This window comes from Anabas testudineus, chromosome 15 (genome assembly GCF_900324465.2).
Source record: "Anabas testudineus chromosome 15, fAnaTes1.2, whole genome shotgun sequence".
In the NCBI taxonomy this organism is placed as follows: domain Eukaryota; kingdom Metazoa; phylum Chordata; class Actinopteri; order Anabantiformes; family Anabantidae; genus Anabas; species Anabas testudineus.
In genome coordinates, this window is record NC_046624.1 from 6,690,228 (window position 1) to 6,715,818 (window position 25,591).

The 25,591-nt window shown below is 43.4% G+C and overlaps 2 protein-coding genes across 14 annotated transcripts; both read right to left on the reverse strand.

Moving 5' to 3' along the window:
• Positions 1 to 33: 33 nt before the first annotated feature.
• On the reverse strand, positions 34 to 16,889 carry vit (vitrin). Of its 13 annotated transcripts, none has more exons than XM_026355030.1 (23): positions 16,402 to 16,889; positions 12,404 to 12,495; positions 12,113 to 12,178; positions 11,701 to 11,857; positions 11,471 to 11,604; positions 11,311 to 11,388; positions 10,834 to 11,013; positions 10,128 to 10,172; positions 9,687 to 9,725; positions 9,542 to 9,592; positions 8,944 to 9,009; positions 8,369 to 8,431; positions 6,279 to 6,353; positions 5,919 to 6,020; positions 5,447 to 5,509; positions 4,505 to 4,567; positions 4,320 to 4,367; positions 3,688 to 3,753; positions 3,407 to 3,554; positions 3,211 to 3,314; positions 2,210 to 2,436; positions 1,618 to 2,131; positions 34 to 1,425 (listed from the first exon to the last, which is right to left on the reverse strand). In XM_026355030.1, the coding sequence occupies exons 2-23, from the start codon at positions 12,435 to 12,437 to the stop codon at positions 1,247 to 1,249; spliced, it is 2,502 nt and encodes an 833-aa protein (XP_026210815.1). In that variant the 5' UTR covers positions 12,438 to 12,495; positions 16,402 to 16,889; the 3' UTR covers positions 34 to 1,246. The 13 variants fall into 13 exon arrangements, with proteins under 13 accessions (XP_026210815.1, XP_026210817.1, XP_026210816.1 ...); XM_026355032.1 differs by having other exon boundaries at positions 1,247 to 1,425; positions 5,919 to 5,984; XM_026355031.1 differs by having other exon boundaries at positions 1,247 to 1,425; positions 4,320 to 4,364.
• A 961-nt stretch (positions 16,890 to 17,850) lies between these two features.
• LOC113159393 (opsin-5-like) lies at positions 17,851 to 22,369 on the reverse strand. The gene is made up of 6 exons (XM_026356052.1): positions 22,231 to 22,369; positions 21,679 to 21,884; positions 19,734 to 19,833; positions 18,753 to 18,857; positions 18,448 to 18,671; positions 17,851 to 18,321 (listed from the first exon to the last, which is right to left on the reverse strand). Exons 1-6 carry the CDS (start codon positions 22,367 to 22,369, stop codon positions 17,851 to 17,853), a joined length of 1,245 nt encoding a protein of 414 aa, XP_026211837.1.
• Positions 22,370 to 25,591: the final 3,222 nt, after the last annotated feature.

The following is a 25,591-nucleotide window of genomic DNA, read 5'->3' on the forward strand; positions in this document are numbered from 1 at the left end:
AGAGAATACTTTTAGTTTTCTTCATTTTCTTTATTTTATTAAAAATGTCAAAAAAAAATCTGATCAATTATCTGAATATTATTAGCGCAAGTCTTTTAATATGCATATGTACAAACAGGACACGACAGGGAGAAAATCATAAATACTCGGAGAGAGTGAGAAGTGCCTGCAACATCAGAAGCAGGCACGCTAGTAGAAAACAAAGAGTGATGATATGAATTTCATTCTCGGGAAGCATCTGCCATCGCTCTATACAAAGATACAATACATACAAGCTCCTCTTTCCTTACTTGTCATACAAGTCCACTTTCTTGTTTCATGTCGCTTATTTGCGTTTCACAGACACTTGGTTGCACCTAAGCCTCATTTCAAACACCTCTTATACTGACAGCACCATAGTCTCGGAGAGGAACTTTAACAATGTCCCTCCTAACGAATCTCTCCTGTTAGGAAGATCAGAATGCATCAGTTCTAAGAAAGTATATATTTACAGAGAACTGCATACAAAAAGCACCATATTATGAAGTTTATGAAATATGTTAAGCCATAAGAGTGTGTCCGTCTACATTTCTCTGCAAGCATCTTGTCTCAGTAAGGTAGTTTTATGTTTGCCAATCAATTTATATACTTCTTCTTAAAGAGGTTCCCTTTGTAAAGGTTCTAAGTTGTACTTGAGCTAAGGACACTAAATCATCTGCCAAGGCTCTATTGAAGAATAACTTGGTTTATGGCACAAATTAAATCAGTCAAGATTGCATTTAATAAACACTGAGTTGGATTGAAGATGTTTCCTTAATAAACTATACATCTAAAAAGACAAGTTTTCATGCCAGAGGAATATTTTGCAGCAGTGTTAGACGTTTATTAATGTAATAATAATAACTCTTATGCAGGGTAACCGATTAGAAAGTGGAGCCAACACTGTAAATAATTACTCTGTTCTCTTGGCACAACCAAAGAATAACTGGCACCGCAGTATACATGAGGTGTCAGTATGCAAACCCTTTACCATTAACACCGTCTGCGTATTTGGAGCCGAATGCTGATTCACTTTAAGATTTGTTTTGTCCAAGACCCACTATCCTCACCTAAATTCAACCCCCCTCCCTGTTCAAACACGGGGCGCTGCAGCCAATCCAGCACCACCATCTGGGCAACAGAGTGAGTATATTTACTGTCAGTGTTCTGTAAAGACAGCCCAGGATCAGGACGTCCCTGTCCAATCCTCCCCTCCGCCCATCTGTCCTCAGTTTCTGGGCTGGGAGTTGAACTCCTGGCAGATGTTGTGGATGATCTTGGGTACAAATTTGTAGAGGTTGTCAAACTCATCCACGAAGAAGGAGTGCTCCTTGTCGGGGTCTGTGGCGATGTACTCCAGCTCATCCTGGGCTGCCCAGGCGATGCCGATGGAGTAGGCGATCACACCTGGATCACAGGAGGAGACAGAAAATTACACACACAGGCCTTGCGTGTGTTTGTCACAGCAAACAGTGTTGTGGACTCACACACCAGGTTTAACAACTCTTTGTATAATTTGACGACTTTTTCGTCCAAATTCTGTGTGTTAACACGCCAGATTACTATCGTGCACAAGAAATTCCTCGGCTGATGCCTCACCTTGGCGATGGACAGCTAGTGCAGGTGCCCTGACGTCATCGTAGGAGCGCCCATCTGTAATGACAATCATGATTTTGCGTTTGTTGGGTTTGGATTTGCTGAAAAGCTGCTCTGCAGCGTAGGTGATGGCAGCACCAGTGCTGGTCCCACCGCTCCAGTAGTTGATGCGTTTGATGGCGTTAAGGAGCTCAGCCTTGTTGTTGTATTGGCCAAAGGCAAACTCCAGCCTCTGCTCGTAGGTGTACTGCACAGCTCCGACTCGGGTGTCTGTGTCAGAGATTTCAAACTCCCGCGTGACGTTGGCCACAAACTGTAGCACCGTGCGGAAGTTGCCGGTTCCCACACTACTGGAGCCATCAATGACAAAGGCGATGTCATTAGCGTTGAGGCAGGTTTTGCTGCACACAAGTCGGTCTGTGTCACATACCCTCTTCACCAGGGGCTGCACAGCCTTCCTTAGGGCAAACCAGCTCGTCACAGGCAGGGAGTAGAAGCCATTTGTCCGACACACAGCCTGCGGGATGAAGAACACACTGTGTTTCAGACTGGAGTTGTTTTAATAAAGCACTGACAAATGTCTGTGACGCCCAACCTTGTCAACAAAGTTGGCCTCAACCAAGTTGTGTTTCTCATTTTCATCAGGGCCCTCGATGGTGACGAAGAATATGTTGATGCCAGACTCCCGAGCGAGCCGAGATGCTTCCTCCACCTTGTCTGTAGGCCAGCCGTCCACCAGCACCACGGCCACATTTGGAGCTCCTCCTCGGTTGCCATTGGCATCACTGAAGTACTGCTTGTTGATAAAGGAGAGGGCCTTTCCTGTTTGGCCACCAGAGGGCAGCAGGGAGACAGTTACAATCATAGTACATAGGTTTGTGGCACAAGTCTGTGGTTAAAATGCAGGCATGCATTCAGGAAGACACAGTGGAGCAGAACCAATTGTAAATCATTATGAAGTTGGCTGAGAGCAGTACAGAAACATTTTTTTTTATCTTGTATGCCAAATAAACTTTACATAGTATTCTATTTGCACACAAAATGCACCCAAGCCTGTCTACAGTGCAGAAATGGGTGTATGTTGTAACTGTATATGATCACAAAAATCATGAAATCCTATCATTTAGCCTGTCACAGTATGGTTGGTGGTCTAAAAGATGGCAGCACAGGGGTGGATCTGCTGGGGATTAAAGAGGATTTGCCATGTTACATGATTAGAGAGCAGTTTTGGGCAAACAAAAAAAATGGTGTTTGTATCAGTATGCAAAATTTAGCAACTCATAAAGACACATGTGGCTGTGCATGCATGCTGACGCACCAACCAAAACGGAAAAACAGCCCTTGCCCTCTGTAAGCTGACCCCCAAGGGCTGGTAAAACCAAATGCTTTTTGGTCAGAGTTGGAGAAAAACACGACTTGCAAAATCAAGACTGTAATTTAGCTCACAGTGTCTTGCATCAAATTTAGATTTAATTCTATCCTTGCATGTGAAAATGTGCCTGGGTAGTAAACCATGTGATAATTTTACCCCTTTTACTTTCACACTTGTGTTTGTAGGCATCTACTGTAGCTGGCAGCAGACGGCGGGTCACTCACCCACATTCGAGAGGCCTCCCTTTTGCACAATCTTATCGATGGCTGACTTCACCTCTCTGGAGTTGGAGTAAGACTTCAGATTGATCTCTGTCACAGGGTCATCCCTTCAAACAAACAAACAAAAGAGCAAGCCATCCCATCACGTTTCCTTATTTAAAAATGGTAAAGCAATAACACAAAAGGAGCAGTAGGTTACCCGTATTGAATGATGCCCATCATGGGTCCAGCCACACCCACGTTGATGGCCTGAGCCACCTCAGCCAGGAAGTCCTTCTGGATCTTGAAGCGCCGCTTCCCAATACTCCAGCTCCCATCCATCAGGAAGGCTAGGTCCACCTTACAGTCTGCAGAACGACACAGATAAAAAAGCGCTCTGTGGAGTTTCTGACCACTGGTGAAAGGTTATAGCAATGTTTTTAACAGTGGGTATGCTCCAGTGGGAAACACTGAAAAGCTAAAGAAATATGTTTTAACTACTTGGGTCTCCCTGTGACACAGGCTGAGGTGCTCTAGGTACAGGTTCTTGCTCCCTGATGTTGAAGCCTGAAAATTAAGAAACACATAAATAGCTCAATTGAACCAAGGTTTCTACACTAAAGACAAGTTCATACATTTCACTCAGACAAATGCATCATTGACATAAGCATCTCTAAAATGATTCCATTTATCATATTTCAACATAAAGATGATGAAATGGGATGATGGGACGTTTTCTATGATTTACATCAATATAGTTATATGGAATCATATGAATATAGCCTCCTACATCTTCTACTCTGTTGCTCCAAAGCAAAAGAAAATGTGTGTGTTTTGGCAAAATCTACCAGCAAGTTTGTTTCATATAAAATTTCCATTAAACATGGGATTTTGCAGCTGTCCAGAAATCTGAGAGGTTGGCCAGTTTTGTTTTGGCAAAAATAATATAAAACAGGAAATGATTTTATCCTGAAGCGACCGTGCCATTTGACTCCAAGTCCCTTCAATTACAGGCGGAGCAGAAACCCAGATGCGTTTCCTTGGATAGCCTCTGTTTGGTTTGCACTTGCAGTCACAAATGAGAATTACTGGCAAAGTGATTATTGTGGAGGAAGAAAAAAGGAGCACCTCACCTGACTCATAAGGGTTTCCTTCTGGCTTCCAGGCATCTACTGGCTCTACTACACAGATAATGTCATACAAGCTTAGTATTAACACATTTTTACCACAAATCAGCAACAAACCAGCTGATATAATACTAAGGTGATGCCTTCCTGGATAGAAACATGTGTTTGTAGCCATGGTAACCAATGCTCACCTCTAGTATGGGCTGTATCCAGCGGCACTTTACGGGTGCTATCTGTGTGAGTGGATCGGGGCGCTAAAAGTGAGCACATTATCAGTGATGGCATACTGCGATACTAACATATGTCACACAAATGTAATCAGATTATGAGATACAGCCTGCTCCCATCAGCTCCATGTTGTTTCTGGTTGGATGTGTGGTGGTATTTTTGTGGTGTGCACTGGAAATGGCTTAGCTACTCGGTTTTCCAAACTATGTCCCTTCTACTTAGATTTGGAGGATCGGCTGTGTCATTAAATAGATGGAACCATAACCTATAATCTAAAAGCATAGGGTTTTTGCATGCCCCTTTCTGTCTTTGAAGCTGACCATGTTGTAAATGGTTTGTATTTTTTAGTGTCAAGGCTATGACTTAAAAAATATGTTATAACTTAAAAGGGAATAATTAAACACAATAGACTTATAGACAATAGACTCACATCTGTTTATTAAATAGTGAGCTACAAGCAGACGATGATCAGCCAAGCCTAGCTTAGCATAAACACTATGAACAGGGTGAAACAGTTGCTGTGACTTTGTCCAGTTTCACAATCTCCAGCACCTCTAAAGGTTTGTCTGGAGGCATTCATTTCAAAAGACTAATGACCTACACCCAATGTTGTGCCTGAATGCATCCTGTATTGAAACACGGAAAGGATGCATTTCATTAATTAAATAAGGCAGTGAGGAAGAAATGCCAGGAGATATGTCACCTCAGAAGTCAGAACTGAGTACGGCAACATTTCAATAAGACATTAAATCAAATGACCAAAGAAGTGTGGGAAGCTGTTTACTGTCACTGAAGGAGGACACATATGTATATACATATATACATACATTATGTATGACATTACACTGTAAACATGAACCCCAGCACTTGTTAGTCCCCAGTAAATAGAATAGAAAAACACTTACGGTATGGTCCAAAGTTATAATACCAGCGCTCAAACTCTGAGATATCAGGCCTGTGATCCCGAGCTAGAGGAGGATGTTTTTAAACCCATTAGTATGCCCACATTGAATTTCAGACAGAAAAGCATGCATTTCCATGGTTGTGACTGGTCACGTGTTCTCACTGACCAACCTCAGACCAGTGAAACATGGCTTTGTGCAGAATGATCACCTCCCAGTGTCTCGCTCTCACATGCACAAACAATAAACCTGCCCTATGCTCCTCTCCTCCACACTTCACAGGAATTTCTCATATGGCAGGCAGATGGCATGTAAACACAACGTCCTGAGAGACACACTGCATGTACTTACACACGCGGAGCCAATTCAACACATACATGATCAGCAGATGCTCAACTGTATCGGTCACCAACACATGCACGTGCAACTTAAATGGATACAAGGTGTCGCTGTCATTAGAGGGAGGTTCACTTACCTGTGCTCTCAGGCGTGTCTGTCTCGCTCCATTTGTATCCCGAGTCTGGAGCTGCATAACTAACATCTGAACGTACAGCAGAAAAGGTGGAGGCATCAGCAACTACATACAGTTAGGGTGTTTAGTGTTGGCATATGCCAACATTCCCATCAGCCTCCGCTGCACTGTGTACTTAGTGGTAATTAGCAAATGTTAACATTTTTTACGTGGTAAACTGAGATATTGAAGACATTACACGTTATAAATCAAATATTATATTCAGTGAAACATGGAAAACAGTACAATCCTTTATGACATACATTGCAGTATAAAAAGATTTATTTGTGTTTTTCTAAAGAAGGATGAGCAATTCTGTGATACCTGATGGTCGTCTCGCGCCAGGGAACCAATCGGGATGAGAAAAGGAGGGGGGAGCCCAATCCCTTCTGGGAAAAGCTGTGCAGGGGGGGGGGGGGAAGATTAGAAAGCTGTGTTCAAGACATGCATCAAGGAGGAGCACACAGACCGCCACATTATTAGTGGGGTATGCACAAGATGTTCAGCCTCGCATTGATTCCTAAACTTACAGCAGTCACTCAAACACAATGTGGCCGAGCAAGTTAGGACTGTTTGAGTGAAGTTCAAACTTTTTGAAGTGCTTTCAACTACCCTGCAGGTAGAAAGACAGAGGGAGCTCTGGAAATGTGTTTCTCATCTCTGTCTGCTGCTTCTGGCACCAGAATTTATTGACACGGCCCCAAAGTTTTAACTTGTTATGTGGCAGAAGCATCAGCCTGTTTAATCAGCAAATTTCTAGTGCGGACACAGGTCGATTCAAGTTACATTATTCCAATGATTGATCATTAGGAGTCCAAACAGCTGAGCAACGCCGTAACAATGCCTCACATTTATCTGAGGCGTGACAACACACTTCAGTTCAACCCCTCCCTGCAGTGGATTGGTAGCTTAGACAAACACACAGCCCGGCAACTGAGGTTCCCATCCAGTGGCAGCTAGTGAGCAGGGCCTTTGTTGACCGGGATGGGATGGGGGAGCCCAGCCTGTTTTCCAGTGAAGCGTGGGAGTATTATTCTAAAGTTGGTGTCAAACCAGGGACAGTGTAGATAGTAGGACGCAGAGATTAGCACAATCTGCTGCTGGTAAAAGGCTCAGCAGCATAGAAGAGACAGCACTGTTGTTTTTTCTGATGAAACAGGTGCTTTAAAAGGATTGAATTTAACTCTTCAATCATAGCCACTTCAGTGACCACTGCGGCCAGAAGGTCACAACAGAGCTGGGGATACTGATCCTCACCTTGGTGTGTAGCTCTGCACTGTGGCCTTAACTTGCATTCAGTCAAACACAGAGTCCTGACATATACAAAGGTTCTTCATAAATGTCTGTGGCTGTCAAGTGGTCGAATCTCTTTAAAATAAAAACAAACACCAGGGTAAACTAAACTTTAGCATTTCCAGAAAGCTGAGCAATCATTTTGAACACCTGTCTGAGGCAAATGAGTGGCAAATTGGCTGCGGGAAAAACCCATCAACCAGTCAATCAGAGTTCAAGACTCCAGTGTGAGCAAGCATCCACTGTACTGGTGTGTCCTCCAGGAGCGCTGCTGACCTCTGACCTCAAGCAGAAAGAATTTCCCTGAGGGCATCAATAAAGCATCACACTATCATCCACAAGCCACAGCTCTACATATTTGGTCTGACATTTCTATAACACTTCTCAACAGCAACTGGTTATGATGCAGTGGCATGAAACTGTGCACTTTAGAAATCATATCATACAATCAACCGTCATTTAAACGGATATATTCCTGTCTTATTCTAGGGAACCATGGTTTTGCATTCCACAGAAGCAAAAACAGAAGCACATTCCTTGGCGAGCCAAACCTCGCCTGGTTTGAATGGCGAGGGCTTTCTATTCTTGACAGGCTGGAGAATGGACCCAGATCCTGCAGCGCTGTGGCCTGGGTCACAAGTCTCTCCAGGGGGGAGCTACACCAGGCCTTTTGGTGCTGATGCTTTCATTTCTCACTGCATGCATTTACGAGCGAAAGGAAGACCAGATGGGATCTGTCCAAAGAAATATTACAGTACTGACCAAGTACACGTCTCACCGTGGTCCTATCTAAATAGGAAAAAGTTGAGAGCTGTCTCAGACACGCTGCTGACAATGAATTTTAAACAATGGTTTCCCACCATTGCTCATATTTGAGGCATATTGATGTACGCGTTGCTCAGTTTTTTGTGCCGAGTACAGTCAAAGTCGAGTGTCTCTTTGTATTGTCTGCATTGAACCACAGCGTCCCACAGAGAGTAAACATTAGTGCTGCTCTATAAAACATTTCAACCACTGTTTTATTGCCTTAGTTATTGCCCTGTTTGATCAGACCTGTCTACTTCTTACATCAGTGAGTGTGTCTGTGTGAGGACTCACGCTAACGGTCTGGAGATACTTACCAGGGTTGGACTGGCTCGTGATTGGAGTCCGCTCGGGTGGGGACGGCTGAACCCTGTTAAAAGCTGTTTGCAGCGATGAGAAACAGGAAGATAGAAACAGAGAGGAGAAGGGGGGCAGAGGAGAGCTTCAGGCCTGGGGCTGCATACACAAATTCAGGCCAGCTGTTTTGCTTGGAGTCAAACTGAAGGCATTTTCTCCACAGCGTGATATCAAAAACTCAAGGACATATGCTGTGAGTATTTACAGGCCTTGACTTAGCTTCATTTGTCCCTTTTCATCTCAGAAAATGAAAGCATTAACAGGAGGATGTCGCTGATGACAGAGAACAGCGGTTATCACAAAAGGAATGTACGCTGGGATGCTTGATGGAGAGGATTAGTGCTGACCCCAGAGGTGAAGACCACAGGGGCCGACGAGGCAGACTTACAACCGTCTACGTCTTGTGGATTCCTGTTCCAACAAATCTGTCCCTGCGCGGCCTTTGGTCTGTTAGATCCACCTTATCTACCTGTTTGTTAATATATTTGTGAGTGTGTGTGTGTGTGTGTGTGTGTGTGTGAATGATGAGGCTGACCTGGTCCAACTGGAGACGAGGGTCTCCTAGCAGCTGACCCTGCTTCCGGTCTGCGCAGACCTTGGACTACGATAACATAAGATAACATTCATTCGTTCAGCTGCAGCAGCACATGACTTTTTCACTGTTTGATGACCTTAACAAGTACTGAACATGAGCATCTGTGCAACTCAGACCTCTACAGCGATCACGTGAAGTCTAACACAACAATCAAAACAACCCCTGTCTTGTGTGGTTTTCTACTCGTGTTTATTAGGTATAGTTATTATTATTGGATTATTGTAAACGTGACCTGCTATGTTGCTCATGGCTGTAGACTATTGTTAAAGATTCAATAGAAAAGTACAACAAATGTTCATACAGTGCGAATATAGGTGAATCTGGTTTATTCATTCAACAACAACAGCACAGTGTTGAGCTTCTTCTGAATATTCAGGTCTGTGTTACAGTGAAAGTCTTTTTAAAGAAGCCGTGCACATACAGGACAGATACACTATGCAGGGTTTATGCATCAGTAAAAGCAAAGAAATGCAGAGAAAATATGCAGAAAATGTTTCAAGGAGGAATAAAAGACAAACAACACTAAGGTTCGGTTTACCTGGGCTGGTACGCTGTGGGAATCTACTGGGATAGGTGCCTCCTCTGAATACTTTGAAGAAATGTCGTGGTTTAGTTAAATGTAATTTTAACGTGGTGTCAAGGACTTTCGAAGAGCTGCAGAGTCAGTAAGAGCATTGACATACCTTGGCTGGGACTCTTTCCTTGACCATTCTGTGACTGTCCTATACCAATAACACAGTGTGGGCAAATTTAGGCACTGATTTTGTTTACAAGTAAATAATCCACAAAAACAACTAAGTGAACATAGTTTTAGTATGAATATAAACTGATAGCCCAGAGCATGGCCTTACTGTTTTAAGTATTTGGCTTAAAACAAATAATTTCAGCTATTAAATGGTCAAGTTGTGCCGTTGATAATGACAAACTTGCTTTGAAAACAACTCCACTGATACCTTTCACAGAGGATATATAACAAATCCTTATGCACGCTATTCCCAGAGGACGGACAGTATGAGCAGCAAACACCCCATGCTATAAACACATATCCCTGCACACCCCAGAGTAAGGCAACACCGCTGCACCTCCTCATGCCCCTCGTGCACTAGCTGCTTTCCTTCACTTACTTGAACTGGCGGCTGCCACAGAGGCAAGGTACGGGTGACTGCTGCCTAGATAGAAGAACGACAAACGGGGTGCCAGCATGGAGAGGAGAGGAGAAAGAGATAATGTTACAGAAAATGAAGGAGACAGAAATGGTTGGGAGCCTGACTGGCACGCAGCCCATCTCATTTAAACACATACCTTCAGATACTGCAGCTTTGTCTACTCACTGTAACTGCATTTGTATCCAACACAGGGCAGACGACTCACAGCGATTACCATCTGATAATGTTTTTAATAAGAGTGATGAAAGGTCTGGTGATCAAGTGCAGTGTTGGCCAAGCAACTGAACAGCACCGTACTACTTCATCACAGACCAGCTGTAATTTGTTACAAGTGCAGTTGTGACTTGTAATTACCGGCTGCAATCAGTCATCTTCATCACTCAGTTTCACACAAATGAAAGCTTGTTCAGGTAAAAAGAGAGACTCTAGTTAAAAGCTGCTAACGCAGTTAGTTCGACATCAGCTAAGTGGCACGCTGGCTGCAGTGGATCTTCTGTCCCGATTGGTTTTACTGGATAATTAACAGAACACTGGATCCAAGTAAATACGCAATCATAACATAAACAGATCAACTGATACTCATTACTGTGATTAGCGTTTTGTGTATGTATGCATGCAAAAAAAATAAAAAAGATGTAGCGTAGGAAGTGTTTGTTTAATTCACCTGCATCCCTGACTTTATGAACAGCAGCTCGTGCCGTGGTGGTGGTTGTTGGTGGAGGTGTAGTGGTGGTGGTTGTAGGAGCCAGTGTGGTGGTGGTGGTGGTGGTAGTGGTAGTGGTGGGTGCGGGTGTTGTAGTTGTGGTGGGTTCAGGTGTTGTTTCCTCACTGTCCCTGTTTTGACCTGTAACGAGATGACAGATGAAGGCAAGGCGGATGGACGGAGAGGAAGAGCGTCTACAGTAACAGCAGTGTTGTAATGCATTCTTGACATTCTTAACCAGACTGACTCCTCCTTCAACCGGATAGAAGTTCAACATGCCAGAGTCAAGCACAGGGGCGTCTATCTGATAACCTTTGGTGCCCCGAAGCAATGATCTGATTTGTAGGCCTAAAGACGTCTAGGTGTCGAGGTAAATCATACAGATATTCACATAAACTAAACATGACGTAAGTGGAACAGAAACCCTCCCCCTCTCACTTTGTTTCACGTAGGTTGGTCTTGAAGTGACGTAGTCCAGAGTCGATGGGTAGGTCACTCCTTTCTTGGGCTTCCCCACTGAAACACGTCAGAGTCAGCTGTTGATTGAGCAGCTAATTCTGAATAACTGTTCAACATAGTTTTACTTCATCGTTAATACCTGAGACAACAAACGACTCCCTCCACTTAGGCAGAGACAGAGAGCGCACCCCGTTGGAATTGCTTCCTTTGTAGATGTTCTGCCCAGGCATCTTCTTCACTATCACCTTTCCTCCTGTGTTGGTGATGATGCCACTGTGGACACAAAACGTCTGTCAGATGTAACTAAGCCCGACTGCCCTACATGCATCACGCTGAGCTTCATTTCACTCATGTCACTCTAGTGATAACCTGTGGATGGCTGCGTTGCAGATGCTGGAGATAGAAGCAAACACGCCCGTCCCATAGACTTGCTGCTTTGTCTCCTTACAGTGTGCAGGACACTTGACTATGAACTCTGGGAGGTTGACCTTTCCCGCTCTGACATTGCAATCTATGTCTGGAACGACTGCGGAGGGAAAAGGAAGTAGAGTAAATAAACCACTTTAGACTTGAAGGTTTTTTTTACTACTTCCTGGCATTTTATCAGTTAATATACTGAAAACGCTGCAGATTAATCGATAATGTGACTATGTTTCAACATGTAGTTAGAAACTGCTATGATTTCGAATCGGCTGCGCTGGTGAGGGCCAGAGAAGACAATAACTAACTGGGACTAAATGAGATTATAGGCTTGCCCGTTGATTATTGTGATGATGTCTACCTTGCTTTGGTTTCTTGTTCTTTGATCCGTTAGGCTTGGCCCAGCAAGCACGGGACAGGAGGAGCGCTGCGGGCGAGGCAGAGGGAGTGTCACATAAGAGCAGACAAAGTAACATAATCATCAGTACGTTTACGGTAAACACAAGACCCGTGAGCTGGAGGATGCTGCTGTTTGATGGTGTGAATGAACAGAAAATTAACTGTTGGAGGCTATTTTGGAAATATGAAACATTGTGGTGACAGGTCATAAATTTAAAACTAGAATTCTCCTGCAGACAGATGCATTGCTCACCGAGACAGAAGGCAGTGAGTGATGCTCTGATCATGATGGGTGGTTGTGCTGGTTCAGCAGGTCAGCCAGATGTCCTTGTGTGACCTTCCAACCTTAGAGAGAAAGAGGATAAACAGCAGAATTATTCCCTAAAACCAATTTCCTGCTTCCTGTTTCCAAGCAGAAAGTAACTCTGGAGGCTTTAGTCAATATTTCTGTGTTTTGGTGTCCGCTGGAAACAAGACACTGAGGGAGTAAGATGGGATACATGTTCTAGGAATTTTTGGATAAGTAGCAGGCACATTATGAGCTGCATGAGATCTACACAATACTTATTATGAAACTCACATTGTCACACCTACTATTTGCCAATCAGAAGCTGGAACATCTGGGCTCCCACTGTGTGGGGACTCCAGCTCAATTAGAGAACACACATCGGCATAATTTAATGTGTGAGGAACGGAGGGCTGTGTTCAATCCGATGATTTTTGTTTGACAGCAGAAAACGCAAGAAGCCATATAACTGGTTGAAATACAGTCTGTTTACGCTGGAGAAAATGTCTCTCTGCGTCTGTTATTTGGATTTATAGTCGTACCCATGCAAAGATATAAACCAAAGCGAAAGCCTGTGTTAACAGAAGTGGGATGCTAAGACATCAGTCCAGGCACTGCAGGTTTGTTCTAATGATAGTGCTGGTGATAACAGCAACTGCACAGTCTGAACTAAAACAGCCAGCCAGATAAAGTCTTAGTACACGGGCTGGACGATGAACTGTGAATGAGAGCCACCCCAGTCTCTGCTATACTTACTGGGGAGGCGATGACTGAGGCCTCCCTGTTAACAGAGGAATGCTGCACGACTCACCAGGGCGGCGTCGTGTCTGTCACTGCTGCCACACAACAGTAGTCTGATCAAATGGGCACATTTGATCACAGAGTACGACAACCTTTGAGTCATGGCCAGGTATGATGCCCTTCAGACTGACATGCATGTTAGTAATGATACTGGTAATGACATACTTTATTGATCTTGGTCAGTTGCAGTAAATGATGGTGGACACCTTGACACAGAACCAAGAGGAACCGAGAGTCATATGTAGCTCAGCTACATATGAAGTGTGAAAACACAAGTTAAAAATACACCTGTCTTCAGCTAGGAGATCACACACTATGTAAGTCAGGATGGTTAAATTCCCTGCGTCAAGACAAGTCTCCAGCTGGCGGACAGATCAGACTGTATTTATACTGGACAGCTTCCAGATATCAAAGTGTGAATAAGGCATTCCTCAAAACCACTGTTCTTCACTGGTGTTAGGAGGAGAGAGCTGCACCAAAAAAATGAAGAGTTGACGAAAAAGGACCAGGTGAAACTGAAATATTAAAAAAAAACACATCAAAAAATCTTACTTGTACTTAAAGAGACATCATTACAGGACAATAGGGAGAAAAACAACATCGCCCTATGACTCCCAGACCTCCCAAGTTTCATATTTGACTCATCAAATAGAATCAGTGTTGTGTACTGAAGTGTTGTTGTAAAGTGATTTCTCATCAATGTGTTGATCAGAGTTAATATGTATAACAAACATATCACGTTAAGGTAATAATTCATTTAGCTGCAGTTGGCAGTGATAGGACTTTCCCCAATGCAGGTCTACATTTTTACCTAACAATCATGAGCACAGACATGATTTTTCCACAGTGTTGTGCTTTGACAGGCAGCTAAATCAGTGCTGCGCAGTCAGGACTACAATTTGTCCTCGCAGGGGGAAGAAAGTTGAGACTGGGAACAAGCTGGGACAGATATGAACATCTACAGTACAAGAGAAGTGAGCATGCTTGACTGGATAAAACACATAAGTGTGAGCTGTCATATTCCTGTATGAGGATATCTGTGATAACTGTGAACATCGGATTCCTCCTTCTAGCAACGACTCCAAAATAATGCTTTGTATATTGCTCTGTTCCTCTGAAGATTAGAGAAGCATGACATCAGTGTAGGAAAAATGAAATGTGCAAAAAAGAAATTACAATAATTTGAGACCTCTTCATTTGTGTGCGCCTCTAAATGACTCCTTCTCCAAACCATGATGTGCAGAGCAAATAATATCCCTTGACAAACATTATGGGGTGTTTCCTGTACAGTAGATAATAGATTCTGAGGATACACACACACACACACACACACGCACACACACATTCATCTGGAGATCTGGGATAACTTATCACATGCTCAGATAGCTTTGGAGAATGTCACGGTATGTGAGGGCTTTCAGACGCGCCACTTACCGCCACCATAAATCACAAGCAGGGTGAGCTACATACAGTGTTGTATATTTTGCATACACCTGTGTTAGACTTTAGATAAGGTGAGGATTATACAGCACAGCTTCAGCTCAGCCCTGTCGTCACATCAGCCAGAACCTGCCTTGGTACTGCACATCTCTAGCATCTAATTTCAGCTGGGTGGGGACACAAAACAAAACTGTCCACATGCTGACAATTAACTTTGAGAAACTGTATAAAAAAGAAGCAAAGGGATTTTCACAGCCTCTGAAAGGAAAAGATGAAAGGCTCCTGCCTCGGCCACTGTAGAAAACCCCAGCAGCTCAGACAGGTCACATAGTTTGAGGAATTAAAAGTGCATAATTCGATCTGAGTAAAATTCTTACTACAATGTGGATTACACAATTCCAAGCTGTTGTGTTGTGCAAAACCTGTTGGCGTGCAGCTGCAGCAAAGCTAACCTTTTGAGCTCCGGTGGGCAAATTTCCGGCAATTTTGATGCATACGCGCCAGCAATCTGATAATGAAGGATGGAAATCACACCTGGCAGGGGTTTCGTAGGTACACAGTAGCTATAATGCAAACAGGATGCACAGTGGCCGTCTGCGCCTATTTCAAAGACCATTACACAATAGGTTCTCAAAGAAAGGTGTAGACCACACACACCTGTGACTGGTCTACTATAGTCTCCGAAGTGCTTGAAGGCAGATGCTGGTGTCATTATTTCATATTTTTGCCCCTAGAGTTTCCTGTTTTCATCACTTCAGGCAGCTCCGCTGCAGTACATGACTGGACTGTAGTGCAAACCTTCTCTATTTCTGCAGCACCCACATTCCTTGTGGACCCACAAGGCACTAAAGGCAACCGAGGCTTATATGAGTCCCATAACCAGCTGAGAACTTTGTTTCACCATAGCATGCCTGAAGTGAGAGAGAAAACACACACTCGGTGCCAGGCTGTGTTAAATCCCAGCGTTCAAGTGTGACAGAACTGTACTGTAAGCACATTATAGGTGCCAAGTGTTGTAGCAACAAGCCAACTAAAGAAACACAGGAAAGATCAGTCACAAAGGAAACTAACATGTCTCTACAGGGTCATCTCTGTAGTATTTTAGGCTGCTGCTGCTGCCTGAGAACTATTTGTTTACCAAGCACAGAACAGGCTGTATAACTTCAATTCTTGGCACCAATTTTAGTGCAAGCCAGAGCAAGCTGCTGGACATATGGTGGAGAGACCACCTGAGCTTCATCAGGCTCCTTGAAATCACACAGAAATGTCAAACATCTGTCATTTTAAAATACACTTGGTAAAAGAAAATAAATAAAAAAGCTGGATTTTCTACAGACTTATGCTATGAATCCTGACACAGCTTAATTCATTCAGCTAAAAGTCTCACTTGAGGAAGGGGGGGTATTTATAAAAAAGACAAAATACGCACAAAGTTCCACTAAATAAAAAACAGCGGTGCTCTTATTTGGACACCTGGTGCCTGAAATGAACCAGATCCCGAAATTATAAGGGTAAAAAAAAAACACAGATTAAAAACAACGTAGTCTTTACTGAATTGAACTTAAATTAAACTGGATTATTAAGACATGTAAACAAGTCCTTAAAAGCCGTTTACGCAATTACGCACCACTGAAATAGTGGAGGAGTCAATCCACGCAACAGCAAAGTAAAAAAAAAGAAATTCTCAGGTCCTCATCTACGTAGAACAACCAAGATGAACTTACCTGTGGAGGTAAAATAGTCCTGAAGGCGCTTAAAGAAGGAAATCCCTGCGCGGTTTTCCTTTACTCAGTCATTGAATCTCGGTTTGAACTGGCGGACGTGTGTGCGAGCGCTCAACTGTTCCACCTGAACTTTTACTCCTGTGTGATCGGAGCCTCATTAAAACTGGAGAACGGGACGGGGCCAGAGATTTTCCCCTCTTTGCCCGTCCCACTTCAGGCTCCCAGCTCTTCACCCAGGCAGAAGAAGATCAGTGACCCGGGGCCATGAGGAGAGGATGCAGCGAGCTGGAATCCTACAGCAACAGCAATGCAAACAGATTTGTGTTTGTTTGACAGGTAGGACAGAAGCAGCCAACGCATATTTTCATGGTTTTAGCTTGCCCAAGAGGAGAGTTTCCTTCACATGGGCACTTTAAAGCTGCATGTTTTTGTTATGCAAAAGGAGAAAAGCCCAGCTGCGATCCTGACTTGTCTGTTCTGCAACTCACTCAAATCCTCTGACTGAAACAAAAACAAGCAAGAGGAGTGTGTCAACTCTCACCACAGCAATCACTCCTCCTCCACCAAATAAACCAATCAACACCTGTTTGAGAAACAGACAAAGTTACATCCACTGTCACTTTTTGTTTGCTGGTGTGGTCGACAGTACGCCCCATGACCACAGCTCCTTTTAACACCCATACAATCCTGTGCCAAGCTTATCTAACAGGAGCTTGTTTGTTTATGACTGGCACATGGCTGCTGCCTTTACTATATGGAGGCACCATTTTGATTTAAAGGTCTTAACGGCTGCTTTAAAAGAGCTCACTGTGTGTGATTATGGAGTTCACAGAACCCATCTCGGGAATATTTAGACGATAATTTCTCATTGGTGCAGTTTAGTGCTATTTCAAGAATGATAATTTCTCAGCAGAGCCATTAGTGTGAACGCTTGCCAACGGAAAAGCCGCCCTAAGTTCACCACACCCTTGGACCAGGGGGCTATTTCTTCTTTATCAAACTGGAACCACCTTGGCTCCAACCTGCTTTAAATTGTTTGACATAATGATGCTTGAATGGACGGAGATGTGAAATGACACATTCAGAGTCGGGCATCTTGTGACGAATGCGTGATATCTGAAGGGTATGTCTGATCTGGCACAGGTGCCCCCAGGAAGAGCAGGGGGAAACGGCAGATTACTATGTCATCACATGCCGAGGACGATTCAGTATTTCCAGATGTTGTTCGTGCGTCTCTCGTCTCGCTTCATGGAGCGCCTGTGTGTCGCAGTTGGACAGAATGAAAACTCTTTGAAACACTGAAACCCACTTGAGATTCAGAAAATAATTTATTCACACTGGTTACACAAATAGTTTCTTAACACGGGTAAGACCAACAAATATAAAAATGCTCTCAATCTCCCCTTATAATTCAGGTACGGGTTAGTTGGAGTAGAATGGGGACAGTCTTCAGAGTCTATCACACCAGTACTCTGATGTTTCAACGTGCGAGGGCACATCAATGTGGAAGACCCCCTGTGTGTCGGGTGGAGGAGTCTGAGGGAGGCTGTTGACCCCTGAGTCACTGTCAGGATTGGACTGGCTCTGCTCTCCTGCTGCGTATTTCGCCTCCGGCTTCTGGACAGGGAGCGACGCAGGTGGGGACGGGGCCTCGGCCTTGGCTTTGATGTTCTTAAAGTGTTGCAGGCGCACCACGTCCCTGCTCTCTCGCGTGCACGGCAGCAGCACAGACACGTCTTTGCGGAATTTGGAGCTCATGCCGAAGTAGATGAGGGGGTTGTAGAAGCTGGCAGACTTGGCGAAAAGGCGGGTGATGATGCTGGTCGTGCTTGGCACATGGAATCCCCAGGCTGACCACATAGACACCACTGCATATGGCGACCAGGCCAGGATGAAAGCTGTGCAGATTACAATGGAAATCTAGAGGGGAACATGAGGGAACAATTGTCAGGAGTGGAATTACATGAGAGGTTTATTACTGAGAGGACACTTTTAAGTGGCGCATTAGAGTCTTTTGAAAGCAACTTTTTCCTCCTCGTTGCCTACCCTTGTGACATCCCTCTCCACCTTCCTTTGACGAGCAGTGAGGAAACCATCCGCTGACATGGCGTTGGTGCTTTTCACTTGGTTGATAATGGAGACATAGGAGAAAAGCATGACCATCACTGGTATGAAAAAGCAGAAAATGAGGATGGAGATGATGTAGGACTTGTAGATGGTAGAGTAATTGGCTTTGGACCAGTCCACCTCACAGGTGCCGTAACCCCGATCTACAAACACACAGAAGATGCAAAGATGAAATTACAGCTCTTAATCAGAAATATGACGATATATTACATGTGGAAACAGACCTGTGTAGCTGCCCCAGCCCAGCAGTGGAGCAACAGACCAGAAGATCGCTCCGGTCCAAATGCAGATGAGCGAGACAGTGATGGTGTTCATGTTGATACAGTAAGCTGCAAAACAAACAAACTAAAACAATGAGGAACATGAATATGAATAAGCTGTGTGACTGGTCGAGGCAGATGGCCGCCCACCCTGAGCCTGGTTTTGCTGGAGGTTTCTTCCTCTAAAGGGAGTTTTTCCTCTCTGCTGTCATCTAGTGTTTGCTCAAATGGGTTTCTTGTGGTTTTCTGTATAATTCTGTATACTGTTATGTTTTGTAAGGTCTTAAACACTGCAGTGCCTTAAGACGACTTCTGTTGTGAATTTGTGCTATGCAAATAAAATTGAATTGTAAATTGAATTGAAATATGAATGTCAAGTTCTTTTTTTTATGTTATCAGCCTTTGCAAACATCTGTGGATCAAAAGGACCTCTGTTGACACTTAGCTTTGTATTATGGAGAAGGAAAAACTCAATCTGTCTAAATTCATTTAACTTGAATCCAACACCACACTGGTATAATACAGTTGGTTATATCCCACATGTTCAACCGATGTTCATATTTTAACCCCAAATGTAAAAATACCCACACACAGGTTTTCATACCTTAGCTCTTGTTTTATAAAAAACCACCAACGCCGTAAAAACTCACTCTGACAACAACGGCAGTTGCTTAGCCAAATTTCTGTATAATTAAGACATTCTTCAGCCTCTATTACACCTTAAAAATAGAAAATGTCACCTCACATTAACTTAATGACACGTTGGCGAAATGTAAAAGAAATCTCTGGAGACAAGTGGTAGTTATTTCCACAGCTGAAGGTTTCATTAACACTTTAAAACAGACTTTTGTGTCAGATAAGAACTGCTGGAATGTAGAGGCCGAGACGCCGGTCTGAAACTTTCTCTGTGTTCTCTCACTTGAATTTAGGGAAGCTGGATCTGACCTTTGTTTGGGTGGCATCCCTTGATGTATCTGGTGATGCTAATAACAGTCAGGGTGTTGATGCTTGCAAGGCCGAACAGCAACGTCAAGAAGCCGTCTACCTGGAAGGAAATAGGGAGAGAGGTTGGTGACGTCTAATAAATCTTCAAACTGTCATTGAGGGGTGTGCATTCCTAATCGTTCCAGACCTTTTCTCTGCTGAGTTTGTTTTTGCGTTGGGGATTATCAGACAGATATGCTACAAGTGAAGAGCCCTTTTTCCAACATGCTCCAGACCCACAGCATCTTTCTGTTTGTGTCGTGCACACTTCTAAACTTAATGTAAAGCTCTTAATAGATTTAAACTGGGAGAAAACGTTGAATAACCATTAAGCTTCCACGCAGCCAGTCCATTGTTCAACAAGACAATCTTTTAATCACTGCTCTTCTTAAAAGAACCTATGCCACTTTGTTTCAGACTGCCTCCAACTGTGCGACACCCTGTTCCCTGCTGTGCCACTTCCAGGTGACATGGATCAGTTAAAGTCTCACTGATTACTTTCTTGATCCTCCTTAGTGCTAATCTTATTACTGTCAGTCATCACGTTTCTTCACCCTCACATTCATCAGACTAATGGACTTCCAACAGTATGATTTCAATTCATAACTTTTCTACGGTACATTTCAAATGTGCATTACGATTGTGGCTTCATGTAATGATGTGATGTGATCTTCTCATCCCACGGCATCACAGTGTTTCATCTCTGCCTCTGCTCACAAGAAAGGATGATATTTGAATTTTTAATCCTAGAACAGGCAACAGAAAAGCAATGACTTCGTGTTTTATACAGCTTGTACACTACGTTGACACTTTTTCTGTATCCCCCTGTGCCAAATCAAAGGGTCCCACAATGCTGCATCATATTCTATGATGTCCTGTCCCACGAAGTGCAAAATGAAGGGATGTTTGTCCCAGCTTGCATCTGTTCATGTCCCATCATGCTCCATGCAGTAATCTGCTAATGCGTCTCACATGCCTGTCTCTTTCACCTTGCAGTTCCTTCCCACCTCTATTTCTGTCACTTCTTACTTACATCTCACTTTCCCCTTATTTACTTCCAACGCTCGCTCTCTCAGCCAACCTCTCTCAGGGGACGAGAAGTGAAAAGGGTATAGTGTGATCCCTATATGTCTCCTTCAGCTAAAATCCTGAGATTGGATATCTAAGAAATGAGATCACCTCCGACGCCGCGCTGAAGTTTAAGACCTTAATTTACAACAGCTCCCGTTCTCAAATTTGGGGGTTTGTGCTTCTGAGACTGAAAGTATTCTGGTTACACCAGCCTGTTTTCACATGATTCCTCAGAGAGTTTATTCACTGCATCGCGGATATGACAGTTTTCACCACATCTAGCCTTAAGCAAAAAAAATCTACCTGGATGAATTCCAAGCTAGAATATGACAACTAGTTCATTTCAAGCTGTGACTGTGGGAGAAGGAAAACATAGAAATGATCAGCACATCTTTGACATGATGCCCAACACAATGTTAATTTTATTTTGTAACTTTGCAGCATGTGATGACATTATAAATTAAAGGTTCTCTCTCCTATGCTTGTACCCTGTTAGGTTGTTGACAGGTGCCTTGCTGTTTAAAGAACTCCCCCCCATATAAAGGCCTCTATGGTAATCTTATTACCGATTTAACCACCAGCCCTCATGGCTACTAGCATAATCCCTTACACATACACATACACACTCACATGTATACTAGCTTTACTGTAAGTCTTCCACAGATTCTTTTAATGTACTTCATTAATTGGGATTGGGCAAAGAAAGCAGATGCATGTGCACATTTTCTCTCTGCACAGACATTTCGTGGGATATTAAATATTATTAAAAAGGAAACAAATCCCCCTTTTAATTGTTTTCACACTTTGAAATCTATTGCCTCGGTGTGATTTGTACCTGGCAGGTCCAGATCCATGTGATCAAATACCCGTCATCCTTGAAGATATTGAATATTTCTAATATCCCTCTGGAGTAGCCAAATACTGAGATGCTGGCATCGGATATGGCAAGACTTAAGGTGAGGAAATCTGTTGGCTGAAGTGAGGAGCGCTGTCTGTACAGGACAAACATCACTAAACTGTTTCCAAACCAGGACATCCATCCTGTGGAGACAGAAATATATATATTTAGTATATTCCCCATAGTGCAGTGTGGTGAATAGTATAGCAAAAGCAAATCAAAGTAGAGTCAGTAGTGAAGTATAGTAAAGCATAGTGCAAAGTGTAGCGTATCAGCATAGTATACAGTAGCAGAGTGTAAGTACAGAACCTGACAGAGGAGAAAACAACAGCAGTGCAGGGTAAAGTGCAGTAGAGTACAACCTACTAAAATAGAGTGCAGTAGAGTAGGTTGATTCACTGCACTGTTCCTGGTCCCTGGCATTGATTACACGGTGTTAACTTACACAGTGCCGTTTTATTAGATTTCAGTGAGTGCTGATTAACTTACCCAGCACCAACAGGTAGACTCCAATGATGTTCTCCCCTTGTTCGGACAGCTGAGGGTCTGTACGCAGCGTACTGAGGTTGTTATTCCTCCATGGAATATTCACCACCTTCAGGGGGAAACTCTTCAGCGTTATTTCCATGGCCTGAGTTTCGATGCCAAGGCATGAATCCTTGCTGTCTCCTAGAGTAGCTCGGTTCTCTTTAGCTTTCTGCAGACAAAACTGTGTTACACCAGCAGGGATGACCGGTTATTTTAAATCCAGCTTACACACAGTCACTAATACCTCACCACTCACTGGCCAAATGATTGCAGGTGTAATCCTATCTATTTCTTAACAACTAAGCAGATAGAGGTTTTGGGTGAAAACCCTACCCAACAGGGAAATGTCTAGTCAGTTAGTCCACTAATGGAAAAGATGTTTGGAAGGGTTTCATTTAACAAGTTGTATTGTTGTAATATGTTTGTTTAGCATCCAACTTGGAAGCTGGGTGTCATACATAGGGATCAAAGTTGTACACTGTGGCTACCTTTCAGCCAAATCCATTTTTGTATGATTTAAACAAAGACTGAACTGAAAAGGTGTTGATAGTGAGTGTCTTTCCTCTTTACACAGAGCCAGGGTAGCTGTTTCCCAATCTTTCATATTTACTGTACAAATATAAGAGAGCATCAGTGTTTCTATCTAATTCTCTGCCAGTTACATCTCCAATAATCCAAACATGACTAGTTGTGAATGTTGAAAATCTGGCATCATAGACCAACACGGAGTAAGATTTAGCCATGGGAGAATAATGATTGAATCAAATATTTTAGTGCTATGTAAACGTAAAATCTCTCCTCCTACCACCCTTCTTATCTTCACAGTGCACTTCTCTGTGGTAACACACGTATCAAAGGGGTAACCTGAACCCCCCTCTTCACTCCGATCACAGTGTACACCTTGTTTCCCTCCTCTGGCTGCCACAAGAGCAGCTCTGCTGGCCCTCAGGATCTGGAGAGACAAACTGCTGCTGCCAGATGCCTCGGTGCTTCCGAGTTCTCCTCTTTAAAACCTTTCTTTCAGTCTCTAAAAGCCAGTCTGCACAGAACGACTGAGGGGGGAAAGCTGAGGGGAAAGCTGAGGGGAAATTGAACCTCTGACCGCAACTGTCACCTGTCCAGCAGCAAACACTGAACCCAGTCATCGCTCAATCTCACCTTCACCAAGAGATGCCACATGGCACAGCTTCAGCTCTGCAGTGATCCATGTGTGTGCAGCCCACAGTGACCAACAGATTTCCTGGTGCATCTGTGGGTGAGTCTTCTGGTTAAATTGGATTCTGATTATTGTGGGAAGCATCATATACAGCAACCTCACAATATGCCAATGGTAAAGTGCTACTATTTGTTGGTTCAAATGGGAAAGAATGGCATTATTGTTCATGTAATTGCAATAAATGATGACACCCACCATTAGGAATGGCATCCACTTAAAATGAAAGTGAGAATATTAGAAGATTAGACTGTCTGGCAGCAACTGAGCAGTGTTTGTCGTGCCACCAATGTTGAGGACAGCTGCTACTGAGATTACACTGTGACTAAGCCAGCAGGTCAGAGAACAAAGAGGAACTTGCATAGACTTACAGTTAGTGTCACAGTTGTTGTCTGGCAAAAATGCATCCTTGTGTATTTTTACATATGAGGTTTGCGCAGCTAAACATAAAGCAGTGGTATGTATTGTACAGTGTACAAGTCTCAGGTGTTACAGGAAGACATTAAGAGTAGCTTAACTCTCGCCTGTGTGCTTTGGCACGTGTGTGTGTGTGAGGCTTGGCGACCACAGTGCAGCTACAGTAGGCCACTGTATCATTAGGCTTATGATGATTACTCCTTCTCTCTCCTTCTACCTCCTCCTCTCTCCCTCTGTCGAGTAATCCCTGGGATGTAAGGTTAAAAGCTCACAATTTTCCAAATGGAAAATCACAGACACAGATACTATTATGGAGGTGTGTGTTAAAGGCTACGCGCTGTCTGAGGGCAACAAAGCCTCTCTTCACAGAGGACATTCACCAGGTCAAGAGACCAATACAGGATCTGCTTAGAGAAAGTCCACACACTTTCTCTCTCCCTGTCACTAAATGAGAGACACAGAGACTGCTTGTATGAAGGCTCCGCACCGTAAATGGCTTGCCTGTCACTTTTTAAGTCAGTCTGGTATGGATTTTGGTTAAGTATGCTCTACTATGAACTTCCTTGCATATCTGGCACAAAGTGCTTCTGGTGTTTTTCTGTATATGTCTAAAATAGCTACTGGCTAGTAAAAGGTATAGTATCTATAAAAATGTTTTACCTGCTGTATTTTCATAAACAGAACAGGTCATTTAAGGGAGCATCCAGCTCGCCTACAGGTGAAGGTGGCACACATCCAGGACCAAAACCCCATAAACCACTTTTGCCTGTCCATGTTCACACCAACATGTTCACACATCCGTCTCGAAGGGTTTACATTTCATTTCACAGAAGTGAGGGAATGTATTGTCATCACCAGAGGACGACTTTTTATGTTACCCTGCAGGCTTGACGATGCAGCATGTGCATGGTCGATAGGGGATTTGGGGAAAGATATAATATTAAACATGGGAAGTGAGACCTGGGCAGTACTCCACAGATTCATACTACAGCTCTGAGATTTGAGAAATTCTCATAAAGCAAATGTTTCTGAAATCCCACAGTGAAGCCCACAGTTCCATGCAGCGACTTTACCACAGGTACAAAGACTAGACTGTTTTACGTCTCCCTCTTGCACCAAAACAGTCACAAGGCAAGCCCGCAGACGCAGAGATTGATGTTTAAAGTTGAATTACATAGAAACAAGAGCATTGTGCTACAGACATTTAGCTTCATTGCTGAGCTTTATGAAAGTGCACACTGAAAAAGAGCGCTTTATATTCTTGGTCCAATTTGCAACTATTATATCCAGGAGAAAGGATCTGCACTATTGTGTGAAATACCTGTTGGATAATAATAAACACTGTAGTGAAATAATAGATGAATGGTTCACTATGCATTTAAAAGCAAGTGAACGCAGGCTCTGTGTCGAGCAATGTGGACTGATTTTGTGGCTCAGGATCTTTGGCTCTTAACCACATGCAAACATTTATGTGGGCACTGGGTCTAGTTTGCAATGTCTCCTCCAGAGACTGTTTGTTTAAGCAGGTAACTTATGTAAGTAGATCTCATTTAGAGTTCAATGTTAGCCTTTGCTGAAGGATTCTTCATGCCAGTTTTGACATGAGGGAATATTTTGCCAAAATATGGACGCGGAAATGTAAAAATCTGCAAATAAAACCCAGCATCCCATTGGGATATGGACAGATGCAGA